This window comes from Oryza glaberrima, chromosome 7 (genome assembly GCF_000147395.1).
Source record: "Oryza glaberrima chromosome 7, OglaRS2, whole genome shotgun sequence".
Classification (NCBI taxonomy): domain Eukaryota; kingdom Viridiplantae; phylum Streptophyta; class Magnoliopsida; order Poales; family Poaceae; genus Oryza; species Oryza glaberrima.
In genome coordinates, this window is record NC_068332.1 from 2960352 (window position 1) to 2973016 (window position 12665).

The window sequence follows — 12665 nt, forward strand, 5'->3', positions numbered from 1 at the left end:
TCCAGTTCAGTTATTCTTTTTTCATTTATCTAGGGAGGATGCAGCAATGGAACTACAAAATCTAGGGACGAGGAAAGAGTAGACGACTGCAACTTGAAATAAGAGCTAAAGTTGAAGCTGCAAGGTGTAGGAAACAACATTAGTTGTTCTTACCCAGATTACTGAATTAGAAAAAAAAAAAGGTGTGGAATGACCAAGAACAGCCAAAGAAAACGCATCAAGAGAGAGAACTTTAGTTCAGGATACTGATCGAGAAGCTTGCACAGAAACGTATTTTTATTCGTCAAACTCAATAGTAACAAATAATTTAGCTAGTTTTCCGGAGAACTTGCACCGACCAATACTTAAAACAAGCATGGCTGAATTTTTTTAGGCCAACCTTACAATAACATACAAGCATAAAATACGTTGTCCTTCGGTATCACTACAACCACAGGCAGTTTAAAATGACGGCAACTTGGTCTTACGTACATAAGAGGTGCTTGGTTTTAACACAAAATACGGCACATACACAAGCGCTGGCCCTTGCATACATATCCACCAATCATCAGAAGAAGAATTAGGCCAAAAATTAGGATACATTCTGGGAAAATGAAACTTCCCTGGAAGAGAAGCAAATGAAACGCTTTCATAAAAATTCTCGTAGAATCGAGAATGAAGTTTTCATTCCATCTTGGGCATAGAACATGCCATACACCACGTTGCAACAGAAGGGGGAACTGAACACCCCAGGGGGCAGTGCCCAGGCTAGTTAGGAGTACGTGGTGAATACTTGTTTTCCATCTCCAAGCCGACAACATAATACTCCCTGAGGGCCTTCCTGTAACTACGAGTATACCAGACACAGGAGACACCTGCAAGACCCACCCCAAGGACAACAGACCCCATTATACACCTTCTGTGGAACCTGTTGTACCTTATTATCTCCGCTATTTCCTTGCTATCAAAACAAAACAGAGAGAACAGCCATATGTTACTATCATGCCTCAAGACCATTTGAGTTGGTTTAAAACAATGTTAGTTCCTTCACCTTGAAGCTTCCATTTTAGCTACTTCTTCATGTAGCTGTCGAATTGTCTCGTCCACATTCTTCACAACCTTCATGGAAGACGCAAGCTCTGTAGTACTTCCATTGGTGCACTTTCCCTAGATTTAGGTGTTCAAAGAAAACAAGCTGAGATGGCAATATAATGTAGAGGTCCAAACGAACAACTCAGAGTACTGAGTAATAATAAGTAAATCTGAAAAAGAACCACTTCACGCTTCAAAGTATTCATCGATAGACATCAAGTTTCCACCTACTATGTGAGGTTACCCTTAGCTGAAGGGCTGAGTACGTACTAACTAGCTTGTGTTCAAGGTGCAACAAACAACACGGGCAACATTAGTATAGCACCAACCAAATACATCTTTGTGTTTTCAGCAACTAAATTGCAGCTCTAGTTCAGTGAATTTCTTTTTTGTTGCAGTAAATGCCTAGTGTGGAATTGTTTGCGAGATAGAAATGGTTTGCATGATACGCATTACCTTTCATCTGTAAAGAACAAAGTATCTTGAACTGACAATGGTAATAAGCAAACAGAGATAACTGCACCCCCTAATTTTCGCAGGAACCCATACTTTAAGCTACAGATTCTACCATCATAAGTTTCTTATGTCATCGTTGGAACTTGGAACCAACAGGTGGCCACTAGCAATTACACTTTGCTACGTACGGGAACATGTTTTGGACAGTCGTATAAAAAAAAAAGGAGAAATTTGACAGCTAAAATATACAGTCGGCTAGAACCTAGAAGTACAACATCATGGGAGTAGTATGGTTTCAGACAAATAGAGATGCGTGATATTCAAGCATCAAAATTCCAATCAAAACTTTAGTTTATTTTTTCTTTTAAAAAAATGACTGCAAGTTTCGAAAATTGTACTAGCAAAGAAAAAAAAAATCACCAACCACCACCTTTACCCCACGATCTAAAGACAATCCTAAGGGTTGGGCTAAAAATTTGTCAACCAACTGACCATATAGAAAACAAGCAGAAGTAGGCCACATAGAGCTAATTTGGAGTTTGGATTTCTATTGTCCCCCTAACAAAACGAAAACAATTTTTGGGCTAGCCGCCAAGGTGAGGTCGATTCGTCGGCAGACGCGGAACAGATCTAGCTAGCGGTACATACTATACTATACTAGCAATTGAATTGCAATACTTGGTCGATCGAAACGAACGATCTGGGATGAGTCGAGGGGCGAACCGACCTGGGACTGGGAGGCGTTGGCGGAGAGGGATCGAGGGCGACGGAGAGCGGCGGCAGCGGGGGCCCGCAGCTTACCGGCGAGGTAGCGCATCGCCATAGCAGACGGAGATTGATCGGCGGCGGCGGGCTAGGGTTTGCTCAATTGGGGACGAGGCGAGGCGACGAAGCTTCCTCGAGGGGGTTTCACTTCTCCGTTGGATCCCTTTCTATTTATTTATTGGAATTACGGGAAGGAACACAACTGTGGGCTGGGCCGGTCGTCAGAACGAATACAACAGCTCCAACTCCAACACGGACTAGTTGACCAACGGATCGAACCGATCCAACTCCTAAATTTAGCTCTAAGAGTTAGGTCTGTAGTAAAGTTATGGAGCTGTCTAAATCTAGCTCCACAACTCTAGTTCATTTTGTGAGAGAGCTCCACCCAGCTCCACTCCCAGTTTTAGTGAAGCTGAAACTGTTTGGTTGAACTGGAGCTGGAGCTGGAGCTAGAGCTGAAGTTGTGCCAAACATGCCCCAACATTTTCTTTTCATTTTTAATCAGAATTTCATTTTTCTTATATTATAAGTCCTTTGACTTTTTATTTCTAAACCAAACACTTTTCAGTTTGATTAATTTTATAAGAAAAAAAATTAACAACATCAAATTAGGTTCATTAAATCAACATTTAATATATTTTGATAATATATGTTTTTTTGCTTTGAAAATGTTGCAATATTTTTGACATTTTTCTAGGTCGAACCTTTTTAGATTTGACTAAGTTTGTAGAAAATTTAGCAATATTTGTCAATGTTATAGATAAAATATACCTAATATTTTTGTGTTAGGATCTACAGGGCTTACCATATATTAAGTCTTCTACGGAATCCAGCCTCATATATGAAAGGTATTCCAGATAAGAAAAACATGCCGAGTTCTACTTGGGCACAGCAACGACTACTCGGATCATATCCATACTCGATTTTCCTAGTTTTACTACCTAGAGTATAAATACAAGACTCCTTGGAGAGGAGACACGCCAAGACAAATGTGAAGGCAAGCCACATGTGAGAGCTCTATGCCACTAAGCTGATAGAGACTAACCAGGTCATCCCAAATATTATACTCGTGTGATATATATGTATAAAGGTAACACCGGCTTCAACTAACCACAGAAGTATGGCTATTACCTATCAGTTAGGGGCCTAAACATGTATAAAAACAATCTAACACTCATGCTCCACCACCTGCCAACCTCTATTGGCTGCGCTGACCCAACAATCGTCGGTAGCACCTCGCGTCCATGGCGGCCACGTCTCCACGCACTGCAATAGTCTCTAACCGTCACCGAGCCGCACCACCACAACGGGCTCGCCTCCACACACCGTAGCGGTCTCCAACCGTCGCCGCCCGCGCCGGCCTCGGCCGCTGCCGGCCGTGCCACCTGACGCCCAGTCAGCTCCTACTGCCGCTGCCGCCACTGGAACCCTACCTCCTGCCGCATCCTTCTCTCCTGCCTTCACTGTCGCTAGGCTCCAGATCGGCGAAGCTTGACGTCGTCACTGCCGCGGCCTCCGCACATGCGGCCCGTCGTGTCGCCAGTCTCCTCCTTCCCTGCCTCCACTTCCGGCTGCCATCGTTGCTCACACGTCTAGGAGACAAGCCGTCGGTCTCATCCTACCACGCCTCCACCTCCTGCCATCGTTGTCGCACGTGCGCCGGCCTGTAGCTCATGCGTCCAGGAGACATCCGCGCCGCGCCTTGCAGCGCCCCGTCAACGGCGTGCCGTCCAGTGCGTCCCAACGTGCCACCGTCGCCTCCGCAAACGCGACCCGTCGCATCGCCTGGTCTCCTCCTTCCCCGCCTTCACCTCCGGCTAATGTCCTCGCTCACGCGTCTAGGAGACAAGCTGTCGATCTCTTCCTTCCCCGTGTCCACCTCCCGCTGCCGTTGTCGCCCATGCGCCGGCCCATAGCTAACTGGAAAGTAATAGTATGTGGCTATATACGCATAGTTTTGTTTCTAGCATCAATTTTTTTTTTTTGCAGCGTGCATTAGGTAGCGAGAAAAAAAAAAAGAACTCATGGCCTCCACACATAGCTAATTAATTAAAACTCATTCCAATGAATTAATTATTAGTAGGATTATATTGTTCGATGGATGTTTAGTTGAATCAAATCACATAAATAAATTCTTCAATTCCTGACGAAGTAGGCAAAAGCACGCATTAAAAGGGATTGGGAAAAAAAAGAAAGAAAGAAGTAGTGACCGTTATTGCTGGTCGGAACAGAGCTAATCATCCACGCTGACGCTTAGCAACCCTAATAACGGTCAGTGTTAGTGCTTAGCAAGCACTAACCCTAATAATGGAGTTAGCCTAGAGAGGAGAGGAGGCAGCTCAGACGCTACAGCCTGCCATCGTCGGCGGCAGCTGAATCAAGCCACGGGCCTTCTCCTCCTCAGTTTTGTTACTGAGACCTACAGCCAAGTTAGCCAACCCCATTTGAAACATGCATGCATAACAGAATGTCTTTCATACAAACCATACAATAGCAGCAACTTAAACCAGCATAAATATTTACTCCCTCCATCCCTAAATATTTAAATATTTACTCCCCTCCGTCCCTAAATATTTGATGCCGTTGACCCTTTTTAAACATGTTTGACCATTCGTCTTATTTAAAAAAATTAACTAATTTTTAATTTTTTCTTTCTATCATTTGATTCATTGTTAAATATAATTTTATGTATACATATAATTTTACATATTTCACAAAAGTTTTTGAATAAGACGAACGGTTAATAAACATGTTTAAAAAAGTCAACGACGTCAAATATTTAGGGACGGAGGGAGTATATATCATAGCGCCACAAGCTGTTTGTGAAAACGATTTCATTAATTTGGTCTTCTTTAGATAAGAGTTAATTGGTCTAACATATATAACACGGCACAAGCATAGTACTACAACAAGCTAGAGTGCGCGCTAGCTAGCTCTTGCAAGCACATATTACCACCATATCACATGCATTACCACCATGGCAACAAAAAGGACAAGTGAGCTGGATGGACTCCCATAAGTCCCAACCCAGGCTACTTAGGCGAAGATGTTGAATACGGCGACATCCAAACGATCCGGTTGTCAAGATGCTCCTTGAGGGCCTTCCTGTAGCTATGAGTATACCAGGCACAAGCGAGACCTCCAAGGCCGAACCCAGCAAACACAGACCCAATTAAACACCGCTTGTGGAGCCTGTTGTACCTTGTTGTCTCCTCGATTTCCAGTCTATCGCAGAGAAAACAAATGTATGTTAGTTACTAGTATCATATGAATTGGGACCTTTTGAGTTTGGTTTAGATAATACAAGACTAAATAATGTTTAGTTCCTTCACCTTAACTTTTCAAGTTTAGCTATTTCTTCCTCTAACCAACCCAGATCACCATCCGTATTCCTCGCAACATTCTCTGTAGTTGCATTGCTGCGTCCTCCCTAGATTTAGCAGTTAAAGAAAACAAGCTGAGATGGCAATGTCCAGGTCCAAACAAACTATTCAGAGTAAGAGTATTAGTAAGACAGGACACAGGTACATCTAAACTGTTTTTTTTTAGAAAGTTGGGTACATCTAAACCTTGTAAACAAACCGATTCGCGCTTCAAAGTATTCATCTAGTTCGCCAGGAATTTTCATGTGCCAACTATGTGAGCTCAATCTTAACTGAAGCTCTTGGGACTAGGTACTCCCTACAAGCATCTTGCGTTTTCAGCAATCAAATAGTAGCTCTAGTTCAATGACATTTTTTTTCTTAGTAAATGACTAGTGTGGATTTGTTGGTGAGATGTGTGGCATCCTAGTGGAAATGGTTGTGCATGATACACATACTATCCTTTCATCTGCATAGAAGATACTTGGTCGACAACGCTAATAAGCAAGCAGAGACTGCACCCCTAATTTTCACAGGGGATCAAATCTTAAAGCTACAGATTCTTGGCATCATAAGTTTGTCCCGTCATCATCAGAACCAACAGGAATGCAAATTTGACCGCTAAAAATACAGTACACCATCATGGAAGTAGTACCTTTTCAGACAAATAAAGATATGAGATTTTGAATCACCCAATCTAAACTAACTTCTTTTCAGAAAATTGACAGTAAGTCTCAAAAGTGGTGGATGAGAGGAAAAAAAAACTAATGACCAACTTCTACCTCCACCTTAACTACCACATGATCTCATCAAGAGAAGCCAAGAACTAAAGTATGCCACATACCGGGAGCTAAATTTGAAACGCGCGCAAGCTCAAAGTTTGGTGGTTTTTTCCCCAAGGAAACGAAAGGTGGGCATGAACACAGAACAGATCTGGACACGAATCGACCTAGCGAGCGATGCATACTAGCAGCTCAATTGCATGGAGATGCATAACATTCAACGATCAACACGAACAATTTGCGACTAGTCGAGGGGCGAACCGACCTGGGAGGCGTTGGCGGAGAGGGATCGAGGGCGACGGAGAGCGGCGGCGGCGGGGGCGGGGGCCCGCATCTTACCGGCGACGTAGCGCATCGCCATAGTAGGCAGCAGCAAGGAGATTGATCGGCGGCGGCGGCTAGGGTTTGCTCAATTGGGGACGAGGCGAGGCGAGGCGATGCTTCTCTCTCTCTCTTGGCTTCCTCGAGAGGTTTCACTTCTCGATCTCTTTTTATTATACAGGAAGGAAGACAACTGTGGGATGGGCTGGGCTGGGCTGGGCCAGTCGTCGGAATGGATCCAACAGCTCCAAAACTCGGAATAAGTCGACATTTTATCCCTCATCTTTACGTAAGTGCCCCTAAACCGCAATACTGGAAATCTTGACCCCCTAACTTGGATTAAATTTGGTCCCCTAGCAGTATGGATAGCTGGTTTCGCCGACGTGGCATCCTAGTCAGCAAGGAAAAAATAAAAAAACTTATAGGGCACACATGTTAGTGGCCATATCCTATACTTTCTGTCTCTTTTCTCTTTCCCTCATCTTCTCCATGCCAAGGCAGCGTACCCGCAGCAGCAGCATAGTGCGGGCGGCTGGCTGCATGAGGAGTGCACGTCGAGGTCATCATCATCGTTGCTTATCGCGCAGACTTGCTGATGTAGCTGCTGGACCGCGATTGACTCGCTGAGTTAGCAGGTAGGATCCACATATCAGCGACTTCCACCTAATAGCATCCATTTTTTTTACCTCCCATCTATCTTTCCATTATTTAATTTTCATCCTCCTCTCTCTCTCACACACACGCGCGCACACACACACACATTCCGGCAACAACAGAGGCGACAAACGGTGGTAGTGAGCTGGCTCCGTGGGTGGTGGCGACAGCGAAGAGGAAGGGAGAATAGGCTCCGGAGACGGCGACAGAGGCATCATGGCAGCAGCAGGTGGCAACTCTGGCGGCAAGAGAGGTTTCAACAATGGCGTCGAAGCGGAAATAGTAGGTAGATGTTGCGGTGGGATTGCAGGTTGAGGTAGTGGCGGTCGAAGCAGCAGGCGGCGCCTGCGGCGATAAGGAAGAGGAGGCAGCGGAAGTAGCAATAGCAGCAGGCCAACTGGCAAGCTCCCTCCCCAGCGCGCGGCCAGCTGGTGAGCTCTTTCCCCGTGTGTGACCCTCCAGGAGCTCATCCCTACGTGCGGCTGACCGGCGAGCTCCTCTACCCATGTGTGGCCGACTGGTGAGCTCCCTCCCCCACACGTGGCCCACCAAGAGCTCCTCCCCTGCGTGCTGTTGGCCGGCGAGCTCCCTCCCCAGCACGCGCCCGGACGGCAAGCTCCTTCACCATGTGCGGCCGGCCGACTCCTCCTCCTGGGGCGTGGCTTCCCGGCGAACTCCTCCCCCCGTGTGTGGCAGGCCCGTGAGCTCCTCTCTCCGCGCACGGTCTCCCAGCAATATTCTCCCTAGTGTGCGGCTAGCCAACGAGTTCCCTCACTAGTGTGCGGCCGGCCGACGACTCCCCTCCCATGAGCGGTGGCGGTGGGGGAGGAGGGACAGCGGCCGGCGATGGCGGTGGTGGATTGGAATGGGAAATGTGGCTAAGGCAATGCGATAGAGGAGGCGAAGGCGATGCGTGGGGAACGCGTGCGACGACGGTGGGCCACACCATTTTTATTTTTATCCTTGTCACTGACATGTGGGTCCCACAAGCGACAATGCGCCTAGAAGGAGGAGGCCGAGGAGCCCACGCTGGTCAGTGTCCTTCCAAATGGCCTCCATTCTTCCTGATTGCGCCCTTTACCATGGGAGCTAGATCTAGTGGGTGTTGATATGCCTCAAAAGCATGAGAAGGAGGAGGGCCACGAGATCGATGCCTCCCACTGCCCTTGTTGCCGATGTGCACTCAGGCTAGATCCAGCAGTGAGGAGGGCCTAAGCCTCTAGATCCCTTTTTTGGGGACGTACTACACCACCGCCATGCCTGCACAGAGAAGCTCTCTGTGGAAAGGATGAGAGGAGGGGGGAGAGGAAAAAAGAGGGGCGAAGGAGGAGAGGCGGAGAAGGAGAATGGCGAAGGCTCAAGGAGAGAAAGAGATAGGAGGGGAAGGGATAAGACTGGATGGTTATCCACATATCCCGTCTCCATGAGATCCTATAGAGTAGTTTTTATGCATCAGAAATGGGCCTCTCTAAGGCCTAACTACCCAAGTTACATGATATTGCGATTATTTGTAAAAAAAAAAGGTGAGGAGGGGGGGGGGGGAGGGGGGAGGGATGGTGGTGTTCAAACTCAAGTTGCTTGGGCAAGAGTTCGCTGCCTACACATTTAGACTAGTTGTTTGACACTGATATGCCATATAAACATATTGTACTATAGGTTTCCTGCTATGCATTTGAACCGGGGCGACCCGACGAATGGACCACTAGACCTATGAACTAGGAGTTCGCCCGGTTCGACATCCGGTCTAGTTTAACCCTTTTTTCAAATATGATTATTAATTGCTTTGTGTTCTCCGGGTTAGAATAGTACTCTATCCTAAAGAAAAAAAGTTAAATTCAATTTATCTCTAATAACATATATTTTATACCCCTCAATTTATAAAATTAGGTGAATTGCTCTTAGGTCAAATTCATGTGGTTTTTTATCATATGTGGCACACGCATGGAACTCATTTTGGCCATGTGTTCGTCCAATTAGCAAGACTACATAATAAATTGACAATAAAATTTGGCCAATCCTAAGAAAGGTATGGTTTCTTTGTAATTTTTGCTCTAACTTAGCTTACAATGATATGTGTATCTAGGAGAACATAAAATTGAATTGTTGTTTCAGGAAATCGCCATGAAGCCTTCCACTGCGGCGTAACCTGTCTACTGTCTAAACATTTTGATCTGTTGATGCTATTAGCTTTTTGACGTGTACCAGTTGAACTTTGGTGATGTTTCTTAGCTTCAATTATAATTTGAATCTGCAGAAGAGCAACTAGACTCGATCTATCAGTGCCGCTATACCACGAACTGCAACTCGATCTGTTCTATAGTTGTGCATGACTTTTTGTAATGATGTTAATTACTCCGAACCCTTAGCAACTCGATCTGTTCTATGGTTGTGCATGCCTTTTGTAACGATGCTAATTACTCCGAACACTTAATGGTGCTCAACCTGTCCTATGGTTGTGTTTGCCTTTGTTATGACGTAAAGACCGAACCCCATTAATGATGTACTCTATCTCTATACTTAGCTCCTATGCTAGCTACTTTTGCTAACGTAAACATTTGGATAAAATTATACTCCCTCCGTTTTTTAATAGATGACACCGTTAACTTTTTCTCAAATGAGTCTGACCATTCGTCTTATTCAAAAAATTTACATAATTATAATATATTTTGTTACGAGTTGTTTTATCACTCATAGTACTTTAAGTATGATTTATATCTTATACATTTGCATAAAATTTTTGAAAAAGACGAATGGTAAAACATGTGTGAAAAAGTCAACGACGTCATCTATTAAAAAACGGAGGTAGTACAATACAACGAGGAAAATTTCCATGCCCTATATACTCGTGTAAGCAACTATGCCGTTCCTGTCAAATTAATTAATTAACATACTGGTTTTGCTGCGTTTTGAAATATCACTTGTTAAGATTATTTGCTGCGTTTTGAAATATATTTGCAATGTTATCGTTACCTATAAATCAATACCACATCACAATTCACAAACAAAAGGGGAACTGAAGCGGACACCACCCCAGCCTACTCAGGCGTACTTGGTGCATATGGGCTGATGACCTCGAAGCCGGTAACATGCTCCATGAGGGCCTTCCTGTAGCTACGAGCATACCAGACACAAGAGAGACCTCCAAGGCCGACCCCAACTACAATAGACGCCATGATACACCTTCTGTGGAACCTGTTGTACCTTACCGCCTCCTCGATGTCCCGGCTATCAAAACAACACACACACAGAAAACAAAATGCATGCCACTATCATGTGTTGCAACCTGTTTGAGCTGGTTTAGACAATAAGATACTGCTTTAGTTCCTTCACCTTAATTCCTCAAGTTTAGCTACTTCTTCCTGTACCCATCCCAGCTCACCATCCGTACTCCTCACAACATTCATGGAAGATGTAACCTGATCTGTAGTTGCATTGCTGCGTCCTCCCTAGATTTAGCAGTGAAAGAAAACAAGCTGAGATGGCAATGTACAGGTCCAAACAAACTATTTAGAGTAAAAGAATTATTACTAAGACGTACAGAACCCAGGTACATCTAAACCTTGTAAAAAGAACCGGTTTGCGCTTCAAACATCAAAGTATTCATCTAGTTTTGTGAGCTCACTGTGAACGACTGAAGCTCTAAGTAGTAAGTACTAGGTACTCCCTTCTTTTATATATAAAACAAACGTTATCTGTATTTTTAAAAAGGAGGCAGTCCTATTTGTGTGCTCCAGGTGCAACAAAGAACACATTTAACAATACACCACTACAAGCATCTTGCGTTTTCAGCAACCAAAATGTATAGTGTGGAGTGATTTTTTTTCTCCGTAAATGCATAGTGTGGAATTGTTTGTGAGATATGTAGGCATACTAGTGGAAATGGTTGTGCATGATACACATACTATCTTTTCATCTGCATAGAAGATACTTGATCGACAATGCTAATAAGCAAACAGAGACAACTGACCCCTAATTTTCAAAGGAGATCCTGTCTTAAGCTACAGATTCTGGGCATCATAAGTTCATCCCGACATCGTTAGAACTCAGAACCAACAGGTGGACAATAACAGTTACACTCTGCTAACATGTTTTAGACACGGTCATAAAAAAATAATGCAAATTTGACTGCTAAGGGCACCCACAATGGTTATCTATAGGTTCTCTACAAGAGATCCATGTCAGCATATTTTCCTACTTGGAAGATATTAAATGAAGAGAGAGAGAGCAAAGCTATCTACTAACTTATGATAATCTATAGAGAAAAACGAGGCAATACATGAGAGAGCTATAGATACCCATGTAGACGTACTATTGAGGTGGTTTACTATTAATCTAGTCTATTACTGAGATGTACATGTTTTATAGAGAGCACCTTACTTTACCATTGCGGGTGCTCTGAAAACACACAGTACAGCATCATGGGAGTAGTACCTTTTTAGACAAATAAAGATATGAGATTTTGAAGCACCCAATCTAAACTAAGTAACTAACATATTTTCAGAAAATGTCTCGATAATGGTAGATGAGGAAAAAAGAACTAATCACCAACATCTCCCTCCACCTTTAATTAACCCCATGATCTCGAGAGAAGCCAAGAACTAAAGTATGCTACATACCGTATAGGGAGCTCAAAGTTTGGGGTTTTTTGAAAACGAAAGGTGGGCATGAACACAGAACAGATCTGGACACGAAATCGACCTAGCGAGCGATGCATACTAGCAGCTCAATTGCATGGAGATGCATAAAACTCATCGATCAACACGAACAATTTGCGACGAGTCGAGGGGCGAACCGACCTGGGAGGCGTTGGCGGAGAGGGATCGAGGGCGACGGAGAGCGGCGGCGGGGGCCCGCAGCTTACAGGCGAGGTAGCGCATCGCCATAGCAGACAGCAGCAAGGCGTCGGCTAGGGTTTGCTCAATTGGGGACGTGTCGTGCGCGGAGAAGGGGCGGCGGACGCGCCGGAGGGAGGAGCGAATTTTTCGTTTCTTTTTGTTTTTTTTCCTTTTTTTCGTTTCTGGTCGGTTGGTTTTTTTTCTCGGTTTTTTCGTTTCTGTTTGGTTTTTTTCCTCCGGTTTTTTTTGTTCGGTTTGTTTTGTTTCCGGTTTCTCTTCTACTCGGTTTTTCTTCTTTTTTTTAAAGATTTTATAAATACCAAGTTTGTATTCGTACGTATAGAACGTTTGTATGTGCGTATACAAACTTTCTATACGTGATGTATTTTCTTTTTTTTTTTATTTTTAGTGCGTATACA

The 12665-nt window shown here is 44.4% G+C and overlaps 3 protein-coding genes across 3 annotated transcripts; all 3 read right to left on the bottom strand.

Annotated features, from left to right (window-relative positions):
• Positions 1-747: 747 nt before the first annotated feature.
• On the bottom strand, positions 748-2350 carry LOC127778705 (uncharacterized). The gene is made up of 3 exons (XM_052305328.1): positions 2201-2350; positions 1031-1146; positions 748-940 (listed from the first exon to the last, which is right to left on the bottom strand). Exons 1-3 carry the CDS (start codon positions 2348-2350, stop codon positions 748-750), a joined length of 459 nt encoding a protein of 152 aa, XP_052161288.1.
• A 2739-nt stretch (positions 2351-5089) lies between these two features.
• Positions 5090-6886, bottom strand: LOC127778707 (uncharacterized). The gene is made up of 3 exons (XM_052305330.1): positions 6702-6886; positions 5625-5722; positions 5090-5517 (listed from the first exon to the last, which is right to left on the bottom strand). The coding sequence occupies exons 1-3, from the start codon at positions 6795-6797 to the stop codon at positions 5325-5327; spliced, it is 387 nt and encodes a 128-aa protein (XP_052161290.1). The 5' UTR covers positions 6798-6886; the 3' UTR covers positions 5090-5324.
• A 3560-nt stretch (positions 6887-10446) lies between these two features.
• On the bottom strand, positions 10447-12294 carry LOC127778709 (uncharacterized). The gene is made up of 3 exons (XM_052305331.1): positions 12208-12294; positions 10742-10857; positions 10447-10636 (listed from the first exon to the last, which is right to left on the bottom strand). The coding sequence occupies exons 1-3, from the start codon at positions 12292-12294 to the stop codon at positions 10447-10449; spliced, it is 393 nt and encodes a 130-aa protein (XP_052161291.1).
• Positions 12295-12665: the final 371 nt, after the last annotated feature.